This window comes from Delphinus delphis, chromosome 1, assembly GCF_949987515.2.
Source record: "Delphinus delphis chromosome 1, mDelDel1.2, whole genome shotgun sequence".
In the NCBI taxonomy this organism is placed as follows: domain Eukaryota; kingdom Metazoa; phylum Chordata; class Mammalia; order Artiodactyla; family Delphinidae; genus Delphinus; species Delphinus delphis.
Window position 1 is genome coordinate 32,308,991 of NC_082683.1, and position 21,876 is coordinate 32,330,866.

The window sequence follows — 21,876 nt, forward strand, 5'->3', positions numbered from 1 at the left end:
TAATATTAAACTAGTAGCACAATGATCAGTATAGTAGAACAATCTCTGAGGCGCTTTTACTGAAGGGGCAACCTAAGTTGCCGATCACTTATAATCAGATAACGTGAATGCTAATGCTATGCCAGTAGAGGTAGTCGAGAAGATATGTGATCTATACCATCAGTGCTATATGATTTTAGCTGAAATAGTCAGGGAAGGCTTTATGGAGGGTTATAACATAAGCTGGGACTTTGTGGAAAATCAAGATTTGAGTAGGTGGAGGGTAGCATTTCAGAGGTCAGGCTGTGGAGCCAATAGGTTTGCGTTTAAATTCTAGTTCTAGCACAGATTCCCCGTGTGACTTTGGACAACTTACCTCTGCTAAACAGAAGTTACTCATCTGCAATGCATGTTTCTGTTGTTGTTAATAATGTTGTCAAAAATATTTTGAGTAAATGAATGTTGTTAATAACAATAACAACACACATGATGGATTTGTAAATTGAAAGGAAAAACCGAGTGAAAAACCAAGAGTCTTGCTCTCAGAAAATATCAGATAGTAAGTACTGTGCAGAGAATTAAACTGATGTGAAGTGATAAAGAATGGCTGAGTAGATACTTTCGATTAGGTCATCAGACAAGACATCTCTGAGCAAATGAATTTAAGCTGAGATCTGAAGGAAGGAGCCATCCGTGCCAAGATCAATGGAGAGACCCTCCAGAGCTTTGTATCTTCAAGAAACAGAAAAAAGTCCAGTGTGGCTACCTCATGGCAGGAAAGTGTTATGACATGAAATCTGAGACATAGGCGAGAGTCAGACCACATAGGCCTTTGTAAATCAGAGTAAGGAGCTTGGATTTTATTTTAAGTCTAGGGTTAAAGCTATTGAAGGTTTTAGGCAGGAAAGTGACATGGCCTAGTTTGTAATTTCTACCTATTTTATGTTGCTATATAGAGAATAGACGGTAGGGGAGGCAAGAGTAGAAGCAGGGAGAGCAGTTAGGAGGCCAGTGCTGTTCAGGAGGAGATAATGTGGCTTAGACTAGAATAGTAGTAATTGATGGAGAGAAGTGGATATACTGGGGATGTGTTTTACAGGTAGAGTTGATGGAATTTGCCGGTAGATGACATGTAAAGGAATAAGAGAGAAAGAGGCATCAAAGATAACGACCTAGATTTTTGGACTAAGCAGTTGGATAAATGGTAGGTTACTGAGATGTGAAAAAACTGGGAGAAGAGCAGGTCTGTGAGGGTTTAAGTTCTGATGGGTGTGTTATATACCTATTGAACATTGTACTAGAGTTCTACAAGCAGTAGTTAGTTGCATGCCAGCCATAGAAACCAACTATAGCTGATTTAACCAGAGAAATTCCTTATTGAAACAATATTTGATAACTCACAAAGTCACCAGGAAAGTTAAATTTACCAAACTTGGGAAGTGGACTCTCCATCGGGAGACCAGGAACTCAGAATCGTCCTGCAGAACCAGTCTGGGGAGGACACTGCTAGTGGCTCCTGATGTTGGAGTCAGCAGTGTGTATCCCTAACATCCCTTCCACTAGCACCTGCAGAATTCATTCCTCACTGCCCTGCTTCTTTATGTAATTAGCTAACTGTTTCAGAGTCCCCAGTGGGTGCATCTGACTGACTGAGCCAGGGCACTGGGCTAGCTGCCAGGAGTGCTTGGGGAAGCAGATAGCTAGCTTTTTAGATTTCTCAAATGAGAAGCAGTCTCTCACAAGACTTGCATGATGTGAAATTCCCTAAACTCTGCAAGGGAATTCTAATACTGGTCAGGGAAAAAACTATGCTTGAGAATATAAACAACAGATAGGCACTTTAGCCATCCATGTGGAGATGTAGGCCTGTCAAATAAGCAGCTACATATATAAATCCAGAGTTCTAGGGAGAGGTCAGGTCTAGAAATAGTGATATGGAAGTACCTGTATCTGGCATGTAGATACCTCCTTGGATGAGGGCACTTAGAGAAGAGAACGGGGCTCAGGTCAGAGTCAGCAGAGGAGGAAGAGCCAGCAAAGGAGGCTGAAGAAGAGAGACCACTGAGGTAGGAAGAAAACCAGGAGAAGATGGTGTTTCTCTTGAGATAGGAGAGGAAAGTGTTTCAAGGAGGGAGTGGTCAACGGTATCAAATGCTGCCAAGAAGTTGATTAAGATAAGACATCACAAACGAAAGATGAAGAGACAGCTGGCCATGCCTTACAATCTCATAGAACGTTTTGGTTTTCAGAGTTCCCAAATACATTACTTCATACCTCAAGTGGTACGATAAATCCATTCAGTAAACAAGCATTATTGAATAAATACTACATGCAAGGCATAGTGGTACAAAAAGCTTATGGTCTAGTGCAGGGACTCTTAAAACTTCAGTGAATATAAGAATTCCCTGGAGAGTTTGTTTAAAGATTCCTCGGCTCCATTCTCAGATATTGGGTGTTTCTAGTATTTACGTCTAACAAGTACCCGTAGGTGATTTTGGTGTAGGCATTCTTTGGGCCACACTTTGAGATACTTAGACCAGTGGGAGATACTAAGACATTCATTTTGTTTTATTTATCTGCCTACTTCCATAGGTAACTTCAGGTAGCTTCTAAGAAATATTTTTAAATTAATTTAAAAATTAGAATCAGAGAAGATAGAAATGAGATAGAAGTATAAGACCTAGATACCCAGCTTTCCAGATCCTAAGGTCCTATATTATTGATAAAATTGGACCACATATTTGGCTCTTAACTTCCAGGCAACCAAACCAAAAAAGTCCTCTCCTCATATCATAAATGGGAAAATAAAGCTTAAAGAAATTAAGAAAGTTTCTTACATTTACACAACTAATACATGGCAGAGCCAAGATTTGAACCTAAAGTCATTCTTAACCACTAAATTCACTGCACATGCTAGAACATAAAATATAAAGAAAATAAAGTATAGAAAATAAAGAAAATTATGAAGAAGAAGATAAAAATCAACCATAGTTCAGCTACTGTTAGCCACTGTTAAAAATTTAGGGGTTTTTTTTTCAGTCTTTTTAAGATAGTTTTAATTTTTTCTGATTAAATAAGTATACTGACTTTAAAAGCCTTGGAACAGAGCAAAGTGTAAGGGAGGGAACAAAAATCCATATTTCTAGAAGCCAGTGATAAACACTTCAATATTTTAATGTATTTCTTAATAGGTTTGTGTTTCTGCTTTTCTATTTACATGTACATTTTTTCATGACAATAATGGAATTTTATATACATGAAGTTTTACATCCTTTTCAGTTATGTTGGTGAGCTTTTTCCTATCTTGTTAAAATATTTCAAAAGTATACTTTTTATCTGGCTGCTTAAAATTCCATTTCATAGCTTTACCATAATTTAATCATTCCATGACTGTTGGATATTTAGGCTTTATTTATTTACTTATTGCTATAAAGCTGCAATGAGCATAAATATTTGTTGTCAAGACTGCAAAGAAACAGGCACTTTCCACTGCTGGTGGTGATTTATGTTGATATAATATTCTTCAGGTGTTAAACAATTTGAAAATGTTAATGTCCTTTCCAGTAATTCAGTTTCTAGGCGTCTCTCCAAAAAACCCCATACTTTTTAATTATTTTCCATGCTTTGAACTGTCTTTTCCTTAGGATCTAAACGCTCTTCCCACAGCAATGCTTATTTTTATGGCTTCTTCAAGAACAAGCGAATAGTTTTGTTTGACACTCTACTAGAAGAGTATTCTGTACTAAACAAAGACATCCAGGAGGAGTCTGGCATGGAACCCTGCAATGATGGAGAAGGGGACAGTGAAGAAATAAAAGCTAAAGTTAAAGTGAGTTCTTCTCTTCCTAAGAGACCCTGGCTTAGTTTTTATGAACAGTTCCTGTGACAACTCAAAATAACATTAATTTCTATGTAGTGAGTGTTGAATTCAGGGAGACTATCAAATAAAAACACACTGGCCCCTTTATAACTGTGGTATTTGGGAGAGATTATCACTATCGTTACATGCTAACTACCTTGCAAGCTTTCACAGAATGTACACAAGTATAAGGTAGGAAAATTCTTATGATTATAAGCTGTCTTTAAAACACGGACTTTATATATAATTCCTGACATGTTTATGATTGAAGAATTCCCACAGGCAAGATAAAAAGGTGATAAACATCTCATTTTTAGCTTCATTGAGATATAGTAACTATAGGCTTTGGCAGTGGAGAGACTTGAATTTGAATCCTGGTTCTGTCATTTAGTAGCTGTGCATTCTTGGGTATACTATGTAACTTGGTCAGTTTTCTTTTGTTTGTTTAACAAATATTTATGAAATGTAAACTCTGTGCTGAGATACTTTCCTTGGCACTAGGAATACAAAAATAAAGAGGCAAACCTTGCTCTTAAGGAGTTTATAGTCTAAAGGGGAGAAAGTCATACAAGCACAGTACAATATGGTAGTTGCTGCATTGAAGCTGTAAATACTGGATGCAGTGAGAGCACAAGAGAAGACGTTTGTTAAATCTGACCTTTTAGTCTGAGAAAGCTTTTTCTGAATCTTCTCCTGGATGAGGTCAGCTAATGCTGACTAGCAAAATCTAAAGTATACCAAGACTAAATGGGGAGGGGAAACACTGATAAGAAAACAGTACATATTTCATCAGAAACAGTCTCCAGTAGTTGTGTGTGTGATGGAATGTGCCATTGGCTTTGGTGTCATTCAGAGATGATTTGGGATCTGTGTAACTCTGGGCAAGTAACTTAAGCTCTCTAAATCTTTGAGTTCTTAACTGAAAGACAATGCCATCAGGGTTTCTCATCTTGGCACTATTGACATCTTGGACCGGGCAATTTTTCATCATGGAAGGCTATCTTGTGCATCATAAGATGTTGAGCAGCATCTCTGGCCTCTCCCTTTAGATGCCAGTATCAATCCCTCCTTTCCCAACAACTGTGACAATGAAAAATGTCACTGGACGTTGCCAGATGTCCGCAGGGTTGGGGGGTGCTGGAAGGAGGGGGCAAGATCACTCCTAGTTGAAAAACACTGGGATAAAGATGCCTACCTTTTAGGGTTGTTAAGATTAAATGAAATAATATATGTGAATAACCTTGTACTCTGTGTACTTTAAGTACCAGAAAATAACTTTTATCACTGAGCATCTCTTTTGACTCTAAAGAGATGGTCTAATAGAGTGCCTAGCCTGTTATAAATATGTAGATGGAACAAAATTCTGTGAAGGGGTTAAACAGTATTGGGTGAAGGTTAACTCCTTTGATTATATTTATTTTTAAGTGGGTTTATCAGATTTCCCCGGCGGTCCAGTGGTTAAGACTCCACGCTCCAAATGCAGGGTGCATGGGTTCGATCCCTGGTTGGGGAGCTAAGACCCCACATGCCGCATGGTGGGGCCAAAAAAAAAAGGGAAACAAGTGGGTTTATCCTGTCCAGATATTGTAATAAAAGTCATTTTGGTCTGACCAAGAGTCATAGGATTTTAAGCTAGGAAGAGCTCTTAAGGTCATCTTATAGACAGGAAAACTGAAGTCCAAAAAGAGTAACCAGGTGACAACAGTGGCGAATCATACAAGTTCAGCAAGTCAACCTGCTGAAGAGGTATCCACATGCAGGGTGGATTACTTTATAGCCAAACCTGGGTGTTAGATAGTGGTCTGCTGATTTCAGTAATGAAATAACTGACCTTTAGTATCTGTGAGAACAGTATTCTTTGGCTTAAATCTTAGAAAAGATTAGTCTTTTGAACCACGTTGAATGGAGTTTGAGTTATTTTGTTGGCTTCTTGAAGAGTAGCTGCAAATATTTTAGCATCTATGTATAAGTTACATAGTCCTACCCTAGAGAACCTGTAGTAGAGGAGAGTAGATATGTATACAAATAGCTCATAGTTTAAGGCAGAGGGTGGTAAGTGAGTGGCTGAAATAGTGTGGCTTTTAGAAATTAAGAAATTAATGCAGATGCTAATGGTCAGACAGGTTTCTTAAAAGAGAGGATATCTGAACTAGGCAAAATTTTGACTTGGGGATGGAGCTTTTCAGGTTGAAGATATGGAATGAATAAAGCTATAAAGACAACTACACAATGGCTATTCTGAGACTAATGAATAAACGGATTCTTGTAGAAGGGGATAGAAAGGTAGGCCAGGACGAGTTTGTAAAGTACTTCTTCCTGAAGACATTGAGTGGTTGTTTTCAGTGGCCTGGAAAGTTTGGATTGATTTGGGTAGAGGCCAAAGCTTGTTTTAGGAAGTTTAAAATTTGGTGGCAACATATATGATAGAGCAAAGATTAGAGGCAAGGGGGACTTCTAGGGGCCTATTGCATCAAGATAACCAAGATAAGCATGAAATAAGGGCCTACACTAGAGTGAGAGGTGAGAGTAAGTGTGGAGTCATAATAAAAGATGGATTTAAAGTACTTGGGTGATTGCTATTATGGGGAGTAAAGGAGGAAATCAAAGATTGACGCAGAACGCCAGTGCATGTACCACAGGTGAGGTGATTTTAGGTAGTATATCAGTATTTGAAATTTGAATGGCTATATGTGTATTAATGTATATTAGGAAAAAGATAAAACTAGCTTATCATGATTTCATGAAAATTGTCATTTAGGATAAGGTTAAGTTTTAAAAAGTGAATTGATTTTTTTAAAAGATATTAAATAATCACACAGAGAATACACAGGTGTGGCAGAAGTTTAGGAAATAGTGGTTTGTTCAGCACCTGCTACTGAACACCTACTATGTACAACACAGTGGGGGATGCAAAAATGGTTTTAAGTCTGGATCACATAGAAAGGATGAAGTGTTTCATTTTGAACAGAAGAAAACTAAAGTTATCTGAAATCCCTCCTCTTAGAGATAACTACTATTAACATTTTGATGAATATCTCCATACTGGCTATTCACATTTTATAAGATGACTAGGAAACTTACTCTCTGCAGTTTTATCCTTCAGAAGACAAATTCGATCATTGGAACAACCTGTCTCAAAAGCAGTTTAAGTAAAAGGAAAACTTTTAATATATAAAAGCTGTACTTTTATAGAAGAAAACAAGTATTTCCCCAGCAAGTGCTAGGGTCATGTGAAAGTATTCCCAGTTGATAAGTATAGTAGAGGACAAGATCCAGAGATGTGGGTTTGGCTTTTACCCACTACTTATTAGCAAGATGGTCTTAAGACATTTTAACTTCTTGGTGTCCTTTATCTCTAAAATGAAGATATTACTTCCCATCTTGTGCAGCTTGGTGTTGTGAGGATCAAATGAATCAGCATATGAATTTTATGAAAAGTGCTATAGAAAAGTGAAAGATATGTGGTACTTATTTTTGTTATTGTATGTGAAAGTTGCATGGGAAGAAAAGAAAATCCAGTTTTGTCTAAGAATCTACCACCAATAAACAAGTCTCCTTTCTGCAGAAAGTGACCCTTATTTAAGCTCTTTTCATTCCATATCTTTGAATGTGACTCCATGCAGTTCTGAATAGCTTCCTAAACCCAGACATCAAACCAAGAGACAAGAGCCTATGTTATCTAATAGAGACCTGCTTGTTTTATAAAAGAATTAATTCATAGTTCATACTGGGAGGCAGGTAACTAGTGAAACTAGAAGCCTAAAGACTGTGTACTTTATATAAAATGATGATAATGATAGCTGCCTTGTAGTAGTGGAGATTAACAAACTGTATGTAAAATATCTAATAATACAGTGTCTAGTACATAGACCATTTAATGAGTGGGAGCTGTTATCATTATTATTAAACAAAGCAGCCTATTTTGCTTATTATTAAACTAATAGACAAATTAGAAAACATGAATAATCCAACTAACCGTAAACATCTTACTATATATATTTCTAATCTTTTTAAATCATCATTTTTTAAAATCATTCTCCTCGGGACTTCCCTGATGGCACAGTGGTTAGAATCTGCCTACCAATGCAGGGGACACGGGTTTGAGCCCTGGTCTGGGAAGGTCCCACGGGAAGGTCCCACATGTCGTGGAGCAACTAAGCCCATGTACCACAACTACCGAGCCTGTGCTCTAGAGCCCACGTACCACAACTACTGAAGCCTGCGCACCTAGAGCCTGTGCTCCGCAAAAAGAGAAACCACTGCAATGAGAAGCTCGCATGCTGCAACGAAGAGTAGCCCCCGCTCGCGGCAACTAGAGAAAGCCTGCACACAGCAACGAAGACCCAAAGCAGCCAAAAATAAATAAAAAAATAAATTAGTTAATTAATAAAATAAAATCATTCTCCTCTTATTGGGTGTATGGGTTGTTTCCAGTTTTTTGCTGTTAAAACTATTCTTGCAATGAATATTTTTGTATATAAATCTTCAGTTGCACCTCTTTATTTCCCCCTTAGAATACATGTCCATTAATTGGTGCTTTGTTCGTTATTCCCTCTTGATGGCCATTCCCTGAAGGTACAGGTACACATGTCTCTTAGCCATTTAAGAAACTAGGCTAGTTATCTCATTCTTCACTTTCTCTACCAAATGTATTCTGACGTAAATACTGATGTTTAAAAGGAAAAGAGATAATAAATGTAAATGCTATCTTGCCAGTCATTTTAATCTGTCCCTCTACCCAGCCTCATTTTGAAGTGGTCATTTTCCTTCAAAATGAGGAATTGGTGAAGGAGTGGAAAAGTGGTAGAATATCTAGATTCCAGTATCTTGCTGCCTGTGTTTCCATTAGGTTGCATTTTTCTAAGGTCTATAAAACAAAATAAATTCCCTTTTTGTCTATTTTTTTTTTTGTACGTCACTCTTTTAAGTAGCTGGAGTTTATTTCAAAACCGTTAGCCTTCACTTTCTAGGGTATATATTGTGTAATTGTTGCGGGATAGATATGTGTCCCATAGATGAAGCTTTTTTATTATTTTGTTTATTTTTTTAAAAACAAGAATATTTTTTAAATATTTATTTTTAAATAACAACATACTTTATTTTTTTAATTAATTAGTTAATTAATTTTTGGCTGCGTTGGGTCTTAGTTGCTGCGCGCAGGCTTTCTCTAGTTGCAGTCAGCAGTAGCTACTCTTCATTGCAGTGTGTGGGCTTCTCATTGAGGTGGCTTCTCTCGTTGGGAGCACCGGCTCTAGGCACGCGGGCTTCAGTAGTTGTGGCTTGCGGGCTCTAGGGCACAGGCTCAGTAGTTGTGGCGCAGGGGCTTAGTTTCTCTATGGCATGTGGGATCTTCCCGGACCAGGGCTCGAACCCGTGTCCCTGCATTGACAGGCGGATTCTTAACCACTGAGCCACCAGGGAAGTCCCGAAAAATATTTACTTTTTAACTTTTTTATTTTGGCTGCTCCAGGTCTTAGTTGCGTCATGCGGGCTTCTTAGTTGCGGCATGCAAACTCTTAGTTGTGGCATGCGTGTGGCATCTAGTTCCCTGACCAAGAATTGAACCCGGGCCTGCTGCACTGGGAGCATGGAGTCTTATCCACTGCACTACCAGGGAAGTCCCTGATGTGGACCATTTTTAAAAAATCTTTATTGAATTTGTTACAATATTGCTTCTGTTTTATGTTTTGGTTAAGTGTGCAGTTCAGTGGTTTTTAGTATATAATGTGCAACCATCACCATATCACATTCATCCTTTTACTTTTAACCTTACAGTTTTTATATTTTAGATGTCTCATACATAGATAGACTTTGTTGTTACGGTTGCTTTTAAATCCAATCTAACACTCACTGTCTTTTTTTTTTGACAAGCTTTATTTATTCATGTATATTGTGATTACTGATATATTTGGAATTATTTTTACCATATTATTTTATGCCTTTTTTCCCCTCTATCCTTTTCATATCACCCCCACCTCCACCCCAAACATATACACACACATCCTCCTCTTGCTTTATTTTTAGAACTTATTGAAGGTTTTTAAAAAATGATATTTGGGTTGTCATTAATGTTTCAAGGTTCATATATGACTATTCTTTTAATGGTTGCTGTTAAAAATAAATCATGCCCATATAACCTAAAATCTTAATATATACAGTATCTTCACTGCTTCCTGAACAATCCAGGAACCTTAAATAAACACTTTGATCTAATTATACCCCCTTCATATTATATTTTAGTTTTATCTTGTTTATTTTTTACCCCTAAAATTAGCATTATTATTATTTTATACAGTCATTATTTAAGTTTACCTATGTGCTTACCTGTGTCTTTGCTTACCATTCCGTATTCATCTCACACCTTCCTTTTAGAAATTACCTTGCTTCTTCCAGAGTATATGCTTTAGAAGTTTCTTTGGAAAGTTGTTTTTGTTTTATTTATTTATTTATTTATTTATTTACTTACTTACTTATTGGCTGCGTTAGGTCTTCATTGCTGCGCGTGGGCTTTCTCTAGTTGCGGCGAGCGGGGGCTACTCTCCGTTGTGGTGTGCGGCCTTCTCATTGCAGTGGCTTCTCTTGTTGTGGAGCACAGGCTCTAGGTGCATGGGCTTCAGTAGTTGTGGCACGCAGGCTCAGTAGTTGTGGCTCGCAGGTCCTAGAGCGCAGGCTCTGTAGTTGTGACGCACTGGCTTAGTAGCTCCGCGGCATGTGGGATCTTCCCCGACCAGGGCTTGAACCCATGTCCCCTGCATTGGCAGGCGGATTTTTAACCACTGTGCCACCAGGGAAGTTGTCCCTGTTTTTGTTTTTATATCACTCTCATTCTAGATATCAATTCAAGATTGACCGCTATTTATCCTAGCATCCTAATATTTGTTTATTTTTTTCTATTCTGTTCTGATTTCCTTTGTTCCTGTTGAAAAAGTCAGCTCTGTGAGAATTCCCTGGTGGTCCAGTGCTTAGGACTCTGTGCTTCCCCTGCAGGGGCCATGGGTTCGATCCCTGGTCGGGGAACTAAGGTCCTGCCTGCAGCATGGCCAAAAAAAAATTCTTCTCTGAGCTTATTGGGTTTTTTTTGTTTGTTTTGGTTTTTTTTTTTTTAGTTCTTTCTGGTTATTCTTAAGATTTCTCTTCGATTTTCGTGTTGTGAAAGTATGGACTTCTTTATCCCAGTCCTGTTTGGGATATACTGTGGTTCCTAAATCTAGGGACTCATGTCTTTCCTGAAGTTTAAAAAATTCTTTGCCATTATCTAAAGTATTCCTTCTTTCCCGTTCTCCCTAGTCTATCTTTCTGGAATTCCAATTAGATGAATGTTATACCATCTCATTCTGTCTCCCATGGGTGCTAACCGCTCTTCTATATTTGTCTCTTGGAGCTGCATTCTGTAATTTTTCAGCTCTACACTCCAGTTCATGGATTCTTCCTTTAGCTATATTTAATCTGTTCTTTAACCAGTCCATTGTGTTTTAAAGTTCTAATTGGTTCTTTTTCAAATCAGTCATTTCTGGTAGTCTCTTATTCCTTCCTCATGTTTTTAGTTCCCTTGTTTGTATAAAACATGCTTCTTTTTATTCTGTATCTGATAATTCCAGTATCTGAAGTCTTAAGGAGCTAATACAGCTAGCTCCATATTGTTTCTGCTAACTCTTACTCATTGTGGCTTGTTTTCTGAAGTATTTGGTAATTTTTATTGTGAGTTCATAATAGGTCAATGATCTTAATCTTCGGGAATCTTGAAGTGTCTGAGTTTAGGGTACATTCCTCAATAGAGGATTTGTATTTGCTTCTATCAGTTGGCCCCAGTGCTACCAAGCCAGAAGCACTTTAATATCTCATCTTGGGGTTTTCTGGACCATGCAGATAATGTTTTTGAATTTTAATGGAGACTTTTCTTTTTTTTCCACTTTAGATGAGCTTGACACAGTTGGGCTACTTCACCAGCATTTTTTTTTTTTTTTCTGGCTCACTCTTTGACTCAGAGTATACCCCTTCATGGGATTAGGCAAGGGATGTTAATTTCAACTCCTCACCTTTGGCTTTTTCTTACTTTAAAATAAACTAAACTGTATGTTTAAAGATATTTGTTTTACCTTATTAAGCAGGTTTTTTTTTTAAAAGATATTGGGGATAGGAGTTTATTAATTAATTAATATATTTTTGCTGTGTTGCGTCTTCGTTTCTGTGCAAGGGCTTTCTCTAGTTGTGGCAAGCGGGGGCCACTCTTCATCGTGGTTATTAAGCATTTTTAGATGTTTTTCAGAGTATGTGTGTGTTGGTGAGTGAATGTGGGTATGCACATGTGAGAGTGTGTGTATAAGATTAAATTGTTCATTGTGTCTTGGCACTATTTAAATTTAATCTGGAAAGTTTATAAACAGTGAGAATTTTATTTGGCTTTGTAAACATTATATTTTATCATTCATATGACCACCTACCATTTAGGTTTAGTTATTTTATTTAATTAATTTATTTTTATGCGGCGTGCAGGAACTTAGTTCCCAGACCAGGGATCGAACCTGTGCCCCCTGCAGTGGAAGCATGGAGTCCTAACCACTGGACCACCAGGGAATTCCCTATGTTTAGTTATTTTAAAACCAGTACTATAATAATATGCAAATGATTACATATCTGTTGACTAAAAAATTGTTTATTAGATAAATGTTGAATAATTTACTTTTATAGTTATAGCTGTGTGAAAGTTGAAAGCACAGGTCTCTGGCATCAGACTACTTGGCTTCACATCCCAGGTTTTCTGTTTATTGGCTGTGTGGCCATAGGAAAATTAGTTAATTTCTCTGTACCTAGATTTTCTCATCTTTATATTTTTATTTTTTTAATTAATTTTTATTAATTAATTGCTTTACAATGTTGTGTTAGCCGCCACTGCACAAGAAAATGAATCAGCCATACACATACAGATATCCCCTCCCTTTTGGACCTCCCTCCCATTTAGGTTACCACAGTGCATTAGGTAGAGTTCCCTATGCTATACAGTATGTTCCCATCAGTTGTCTAGATTTTCTCATCTTTAAAGGGCAGTAATAAGTGTACTTATCTAATATGGTGATTATGATGTATAAATGAGTTATAATACAGTATTTAGCACAGAGGACCTGGTACATAGTCACTGTTTAATAAATGTTAGCAACTTTGTTGTTACTTTTTTAATCTTTCCTGGCCTATTCTTCATATGTGTTGAAGGAAAAAAAAATATGTATGCATGTGTATGTATATATTTTTGTGTGTATATGTGTGTGTGTGTATTTACATATATATTTGTAATGTTGGTTTAAGAGGCTATCATAAAGTTAGGGAAGCAGAACTCCAATAAATTTTAACATTAAATTTTACTTTATTAAAGTAACACAAACATACTGTTTAGAAGTTCAGAGTACAAAAAAAGCATATAATAAAATATAGCAGTTTCATGTTTCTCGCTTCTCTGTGCTGCTCACGTGCTGCCAGGGCCCTTTCCCCACAGACTGCAACTCTTTTAGCTTCTTCTGACATTTACACATATCATTTTCTATATTGTATGTGTACTATTATTTATTGACCCTATCTCTTTTTTTTTTTTTTTCCTGCACCGCATGGCATGTGACATCTTAGTTTCCCCAGCCAGGGATCCACCCCGCGCCCCCTGCAGTGGAAGCACAGAGTCTTAACCACTGGGCCGCCAGCGAAGTCCCTGACACTATTATCTCTTGACTTTCACTTACGGTAGATGAGGATTTAGCTCTTGTCCTAACATCCGCTCTGCTCCTCCCTTCCCTCAATTCTTCCAATATAGTCCTGTTACAGTTCTTGGTTTAATCAGTATCAAAACATTTTTGTAAACATTATTGTAAAACAGTGTTGTACCTATTCACTGCTGAGCATGCCTTACCTTTTTTCCCTCTTGCTTAATAATTGCTTTTTTTTTAAGTGTGCTTAGTTTTCCTTTTATCTTTTTGCTAATTCTTCTCACAACTTCTGCTGTCCTTCAGTATAATTTCCTACAAGTTTAATTGCATCATTAACCTTATTAGTTTTAGTCCCCCTCATCCCTGCCACACCCCAAAAGAGATCTCTATTTTCTTTCTTTGGGGTGGTTTCTCTGAAGCCCTGCTCTTCAGTTCTCATACTGGACTTCCCTTGTGCTCATCCTTGATTCCAAGTTGATTTGCTGTGTTCTCTTGATAGTGTACATCCTCTACTAGTTTCATCAGGTTAAAAAGATGGTATGGTGACTGAGAGTGTGATCATGGCAGCCCTTAACAGATTTTCTTTCGAGTCACACTGTTCAAATCTGGATGGGTTACGCTCTCTAGCTGGTGTATAGATGTCATTCTGGGGTTGCCCTTTACCATTAGAGATTTCCTTCACTTCTCTCCTACATTGGGTCTCCTGTGTTCTGTATTCCATGACTTTTTGTTCCTTAATTTACTCCTTCATTTTGGTAAAGAACATCCTCAATCCAGTACCTTCCTGAGAAAGACTGCATAGTAAAGTTTTTGAGTCCTGGCATCAAAATGCCTTCACTTTTCTGTCACATTCTTTTCTGTCACTTTGACTGGGGTTTAGATTTCTAGATTGGAAATACTTTTCCTTCAAGATCGTGAAGGCATTGTTCCATCGTCTTTTTTTTTTAATTGCTTTATTTTAAAAAATTAATTAATTAATTTTTTGGCCGCACCACACAGCTTGTGGGATCTCAGTTCCCCTACCAGGGATAGAACTTGGGCTGCAACAGTGAAAGCCCGGAATCCTAACCATTAGGCCACCAGGGAACTCTCTCCATTGTCTTCTTGATTTCAACATTGCTGGTGAGGTGTCTGAAACCATTCAGTTTACTTATCCTTAGTATGTTACCTTAATTTTTATGCTTCTAGGAAATTGTTGGCTCCTTTCTCTGTGTTCTGAAATTTCACATGCCTTGGTGTGAGCCTTGTTTTTAAATTGAAGTATAGTTGATTTGCAATATTATATTAGTTTCTAATGGACAACATAGTGGGTCTGTTTTTACCCATTGTGCTGGGTATGCATTGGGCCCTTTTAATTTGGAAGTTGAGGTTCTTTGGTACTAGGAAACTTTCTGGAATTGTTTTGTTGATGATTTTCTCCTCTCCATTTTTTTATTCTCTCTTTTCAGAGTTCCTATTATTTGAATGTTGGCTTCCTTATATTGAACTTTCTTAGCTTTTCTCTCCTGCTTTTCCATTTCTTTATTTCTTCTATTTTCTGGGAGATTCCATCATCTCCCAACCTTTTTCTTTTTTAAATAAATTTATTTATTTATTTTTGGCTGCATTGGGTCTTCCTTGCTGTGCGTGGGCTTCTCATTGTGGTGGCTTCTCTTGCTGCGGAGCACGGGCTCTAGGCGCGTGGGCTCAGTAGTTGTGGCTCGCGGGCTCTAGAGTGTAGACTCATTAGTTGTGGCGCAAAGGCTTAGTTGCTCCACAGCATGTGAAATCTTCCCAGACTAGGGCTCGAATCCGTGTCCCTTGCATTGGCAGGCGGATTCTTAACCACTGTGCCACCAGGGAAGTCCTTCCAATCATTCTATTAAGCTTTAATTTCCAAGATTTATTTTTCTCTGAATTTCCCATTTTTACACTATCCTCTGTTTTTCCACGAATATAATATCTTATCTCTGAATTTTCTCCTTCTATAATTTCTGTTTCTTCCATACTGCATTTTTTTCTGTATCTGGTCTTCCATCTTAACAGCTTACTTACCTTGTATACCTGATAATCCTTGTTCGTGTACTCCTTAGTAAAGGAATGGGACTGAAAACCTGATTGGAATCTCTGAGCCTGTAGATAAGGCTTATCAACTTTGAGCTTCACTGTAGCTTGGCTTGGATGTGCTTGTAGTTGAGGAATACCTGCTGTTAGTATCTTCAGGTCTTTCCTGGTAGAATGGTCAGTTCCCAGGGAGTACTCTTCTAGTCTTTTGCCTGGTGGGTAGTTATCTGGGAGCCAGGTATGGGGAGAGGACTAGTTTGGGAGAGGGTTCAGTGTACCATACCATTAGGTAAGCAAACACATGGTCTGTTGCTAGTGTACCCAGGCCCTCAACTATGTCGAACTCCCAGTTGAAGTGTCCTATTCTTTTGCCCTATCCAGGGAGAATGAGCTTTCAGGCTTTTGCCAGAACGAGGAGGAGCACTTGCCTTTTGGTGTGGAGTTGGAGAAGAAATCTGGAGCTTTAACCATTTCTCACACAGCTCTCAATTCTTATTTCAGCCACCACCTCCTGTTCCCCAGTTCCAGAATTACCTGGTACTGTTAGTTCTCGAGCCCTTTAAAGACTGTCAGTGTTACTCAGTGTTCTCAGCCAGTGTAAATCAGGCTGGTTCTCTTTTCTCCACTGCTAGCTTATGATGTAACTTCCTTTGGCCTGCCTAGTCTATTATCATTTGTCTGTCTGCTTTCCTGCTTCCAAAATGTTGTTGCTCTTGCCACCTCACCTGTTTTCCCTATCCTTGTGGGTTTATATCTTAAAAAAAAACAACTCTTGATTGTAGTTTTACTGGAGTTTTTAGAGGGAATAAAATTAGATGTGAATGTTCCCTCTGCCATCTTAGCTTGGAAGTCTCAGTTTTTTAAAGAGCATTTCCTGGTGTTTTTGGGGGTCATAAGTGACATGTCCTTATTAGCAGATAATTTGGAAAATAGGAAAGATATGAAATAAACATCACTGTAATTCTACCATATAGAAAAACTATTGTTGACATTTCGATATACTTTCAGTCTGTTTTCTATATTTGTGTATTTTTACATACACATTTGCATTTTTTCATAATTGGAATCATACTATATATTTTTAGTTTTGTTTCCTGCTTTCTTCACCTAATGAGCCATTTTCCCATGTCAGAACATAATCTTTGAAAACATCTAGTGGATAGTCATCTAGTGGATGTATAACATAAATGTTATTTGGCACTATCATGAGCAGTTTCCCATGTTGCAACATAATCTTTGAAAGCAAAATTTCTAATGGGTTTATAATATGGCTGTCACATGACTGTGTCATGATTTATTTAACTATTGTCCTATTGATAAAGATTTATATTTTTTTTAATCTAAAGTAGACTCATGAAGTCAGAATATGTCTGTCTTGTTCATGATTCTGTGTTCAAGCTTAACCCGGTGTTTAATGTGGAGTGGTTCAGGGAATGTTTTGTTAAGTGAATGAACAGTTCTGCACAAAAGTCCGATTGTTTTCTTAAGTTAGAATCTAAGAAGGTCTCTTTCTGGGTTAAAAGGTATAAACTTTTTGAAGTTTGTTGATAATTTATTTTCAATTTGTTCTTCGATTCAGAATAAGAAACAAGGATGTAAAAATGAGGAAGTGCTTGCTGTGCTAGGCCATGAACTGGGGCACTGGAAGTTGGGACACACAGTCAAAAATATCATTATTAGCCAGGTAAGTTTGGAGTGACAGTTCTCTTTTTATGACAGGATAGTCAAATCATAAATATAGCAGGCATGAGAGTTCATATAGTAGAGAGGTTAATACAGACTCTGTAGCCAGGCTTCACATCACGGCTCCCTGACTTGCTACCTGTGTGACCTCAGGCAAGTTCCTGAGCCTCTCTCTGCCTCCATTCCCTTATTGAGTGATGATATCTCATAGGACTGATGTAACAATTAAATGAGTTAATATACATAAAGAATTTGGAGTAGTACCTGGAATATGGTAAGTACTATAGAATATTTATTGTTGTTATCATCATCGTCATCGTCACCACCTCCTGAGTCACTCAGCTAAGGAGCTGTGAAGATCAAAAGGAGTGGGCCCAGATAACTTGGGTATTAAAATACTTTTTTTTTTTTTTTTTTTTTTGCGGTACGTGGGCCTCTGACTGTTGCGGCCTCTCCCGTTGCGGAGCACAGGCTCCAGACGCGCAGGCTCAGCGGCCATGGCTCACGGGCCCAGCCGCTCCGCGGCATGTGGGATCTTCCTGACCGGGGCACGAACCTGTGTCCCCTGCATCGGCAGGTGGACTCTCAACCACTGCGCCACCGGGGAAGCCCTAAAATACTTTTTAAAGAACATTTTTTCTCTTTTAAAAAAGTCATTATAGGGGCTTCCCTGGAGCGGAAAAAAGTCATTCTATACCCATAGAAAAAAAATTGGAAAAGGTAGTAAATATAAAGCACATAATAGTTTCTGTAATATTCCTCTTCTGGGTATTAATACCACTAAACCAACAGAGTGACCACAGTTTTAAGGCTCTAAGTGAAGTAGCACTGTGTTTTGTTGACCGGTTCTGAGCATATATGGCCTCAACTGAGACTTAAATGGGTCTTTGTACCTTTCTAAAAGGCTAGCTGGTTCTGGGTGATGGATTATATGGGAAGACTTGTGTACCCCTGTACGTACCTTCCTGTTGCCTTACATCTATAGGTATAAAAATGAATTCCTTGGCGGGAAGCTATGTTGTACAGATACATGGCAGTGAGTAAGACATTAAATAAGTCCAAATCCAAGTTTAATGTAAGTTATTCAGTTTAATAAGGAAAATCACTGCTGCTTTCATGAAGGAAGGGGTCCAATAGAATCAGCCTACCATGAGGGTGGTGGACTGGTCCCTGAGGTACCTCATCAGGGCCGGGGTTGATTGCCTCTTCTGAAAAATTGTACACTCAGCAAGAGCCAGTGGGGGGATGTCTGAGTTGCTGATTAATGCATTCATTCCATCCCTATCACCATGGCCACTCTGTTCATGAGCCCTTGACCAAGTCCTAGAGTGGCTAAGGAAAGAAGCTGGCTAACATCCACAGAACAGATATCTTCTCCACCTGATCATTGAGAGGGCCTCCTCTACCGTGGAACGCTTTTGGTGAACATTCACGTTAGACCTAAGTATTATCATACTCTGCGCTAATTTTGGAAGTTTTACCACATACGCCTTTCCAGATCTTCTTGTTAGCCATCCACTAGTTTGTTCCAAGGTCCTAGTCATCCAGCTAAACCATTATTTGTCCACTAACATGAATTAGTGTATATATCCTCAGCTCAGGCCCTCTCTCCTTCTAGAATAAAAGTAAAACTGTAAAACTACCTAAATAACTTTTTCTGTGATTACACTAACATCATTCTTAAAATCACATCATGATGTCTTGTTCTACTGATCCCACAGTGAAATCAGCTTAGAAATAACTTAGAAATTTTGTATCCTTCTTTCTAGATGAATTCTTTCCTGTGTTTTTTCTTGTTTGCTGTATTAATTGGTCGAAAGGAGCTTTTTGTTGCATTTGGTTTTTATGACAGCCAACCCACTCTAATTGGACTATTGATCATCTTCCAGTTTATTTTTTCACCTTACAATGAGGTAACGTATACTCTTTAAAATTATCTCACATATGCCCTTGTCTATTTCAAATCTAGAACCTTTAGGGTAGTGAAAAAACAAAACAAACCTATAGTTTTAACAAGCAGATGAAACAAAGTTTTAGTCGCTTGATTTACTAGCTAGTATAAGAAAGTAGCAGAAAAACCCAATCCCAAATAATAAGTGCTTGCATACTGTTAGGGGAAAAAAAAAGTGGAGAATTAGACTTTAGTGGTGAAAACCTTGATATAACAGGTACCTAGAGACTTGGTAGATGGAGATTAACTATTGGAATGCTATGTCCTAAACCACATATTCACCAGTGCTTGGGTGAAAACCTTCTGTGTGTGAAGGGACAAAGCAAATATAATTGAGTGTAAGTATGACTGGATAAGGGAGGCTGTATGACAGTGTTCCTCTGATTGTATTCCCTGACCACCTGATACATAATAGCCTTAGCATCCCACCCCAGACCCTCTGAATCAGAATTGGGTGTTTTATGATAAGTGTAGTTTAAGAACCACTCAATAGGGGGACTCCGTATATGTGATAAGACATAGATTAATGAGACTGTATATGAATAAATCCAGTGATGGCAACATGTCCTGATACTAATTGATTAGACTTCCACATTAAGCCAAGAAATAGTATCGGGGATCTCGAGGTGTCTCCATTCAGAAGAATTCTTTCTTGGGACAGGTTGTAGAGTTAAGGTTTTAACTTTCTCCGTAAAAGGTGGGGCTGGGCTGGGGTGTAAGGCACCAGCAAAGAAAAATGGAGAGGAATAGATCATGTTTGTATAGCGTTGTCCTCAGAATCTACATTCATTTTCCAGAGAACTGAGATTTATTATCTTTAAACTCTAAATGTTTTAATTTTTTATTTTACCTTTTGCTGAGAGTATAAAATGCTGTATATAGACTGTTACTTCTTAAAGAGGTTATAGAACACCTTATAGTGGTAATTGTCATTTCTGTCTTCAGTCACAATTCAGGAATGCCTTAAGGACACTGAGTTATGTATATGAAATGCCCCAGACTGCTTTGCTCTTTAAGCAGTTATGCTGTTTGTTTGTTTATTTATTTGTTTAACTAATTTTCTTATCTCTTCGCTCACTGTCAGGCTGATAATCCTTGCTAATATCAGTGTAACTTTCTGTTATGGTCATTATCTGTTTATAATTTTCTTCTTCAACCAATCATAGACTGGGAAATCAGATAAACTCATTAAGTAAAAGTTACTAGATTTTGACTGAGTATAAGTGTCCTCTTATAAGGAAGGCACCAGTAACGTTAGTGGTTCTCCTTTGGGCATCTAATTTGGCCTCTCAGTTTTTGTCTTTGTCTCCTTATATTGAGTAGTTGCGTTCACTTCAAAAAATGTCTAAGTAAATGTGGGGTATTAGAGTAATTTGAAATGTGAGATATTAGCAACTGTTGTAAAAACTTTGGTGAGCCCAGGAGATTCATTTCAAAAAGACTAAGTATTTAAACAGAAAATCTTATGTTTAATGTCAGCATTTAAGAGGTCATTATAGGAAAGACATATTTTCCCAGAAACTGGGGAAATTGCCCCATCAAGAAGAGCTTGGAAACCTACAGCAGAGTAGGTAGGTATAGGTTATATCTGCTTATGTTTCTATTTATGTCTTACAGTGAGATTCAAGGAACAGTTAGCCTGGGACACTTGAAATCAGGAGATAGATACATAGATAGATAGATAGATAGATAGATAGATAGATAGATAGATACTAGTTAATGATTCTGTCCCAAAAAGTACATTCAAGATTTGGAAAGAAATTTCAGGTAGAATTCAGATATTAGCTTTGAACATATCTAAGAAGGTATCAGGAACTCCCAGCCTTTATGTTGAAACTCTATATCTGCTAGTGGCAATAAGGGGTACAGAGGAGAGACTTTTTAAACTTTTTTTTTTATTGCTGACATATTTTAAGGTAAGAAATAGACATCATGTCATTCAACCTGTAATACTTCAATATGCAAATAAATTACTTTTCCCTCAAAATTTATATTTTCGGATGAAATTTGTCCTCTTCATAGTTGTCACCTTCAGGGACTGAACATTTATTCTGATGAAGCTACCATAGCTCAGAACGCTTTAGAAAATTCTATTTTGAGATTGTCATTAGTGGCTATAATATATATATACGTGTGTGTGTGCGTGTACACACACATATATATATATTAGAATGTCCTCAGTTATCATTTAAAGGTGGATAAGTGAGCAAGAATTTTTTTAAAAAAGAAAAAGAAGAGTCTGAATATAAATCACCACATCTTACCTGTATCTGAGGAAGGTAGTGTCCATGGGCTTTGGAATCATCAAGAATTTCAGCACTGCCACCTTCTAGCAGTGTGACTACAAGCAAGTTACCTCACCTCTCTGAGATACACCTTCCTCATCCGTAAAACAGGAATAAGAGTAATTACCTTGTAGGATTGTTGGAGAATATGTAAAGTGTCAATTCAGTGCCCAGCACATGGCAGGTTCTCAAATGTTAGTATTTCCTTGTTAAGACTGACATTCCTTTGGACATATGTCTGTTTCTGGTCTGTTGGCTTGCTGGGGAAAAGGCTCAATTTTTAATAATTCCCCCACCCTAGGTCCCCTAAATATGAGTGATCTTTCTTTTGGCCTGCTGTTTCTCTTATCCTGAGCCAAACTTCCTCTACAGTTTTGGCTCATGAAA

The 21,876-nt window shown here is 37.8% G+C and overlaps 1 protein-coding gene across 1 annotated transcript in view; it reads left to right on the forward strand.

Annotated features, from left to right (window-relative positions):
- ZMPSTE24 (zinc metallopeptidase STE24) overlaps nucleotides 1–21,876 on the forward strand; it is a 48,897-nt gene that overhangs the window by 24,018 nt on the left and 3,003 nt on the right. The window contains exons 7-9 of the mRNA XM_060020090.1: nucleotides 3,624–3,808; nucleotides 17,150–17,254; nucleotides 19,023–19,166. Of these exons, the coding sequence (XP_059876073.1) occupies nucleotides 3,624–3,808; nucleotides 17,150–17,254; nucleotides 19,023–19,166 (434 nt within the window). The remainder of the gene's footprint in view (nucleotides 1–3,623; nucleotides 3,809–17,149; nucleotides 17,255–19,022; nucleotides 19,167–21,876) is intronic.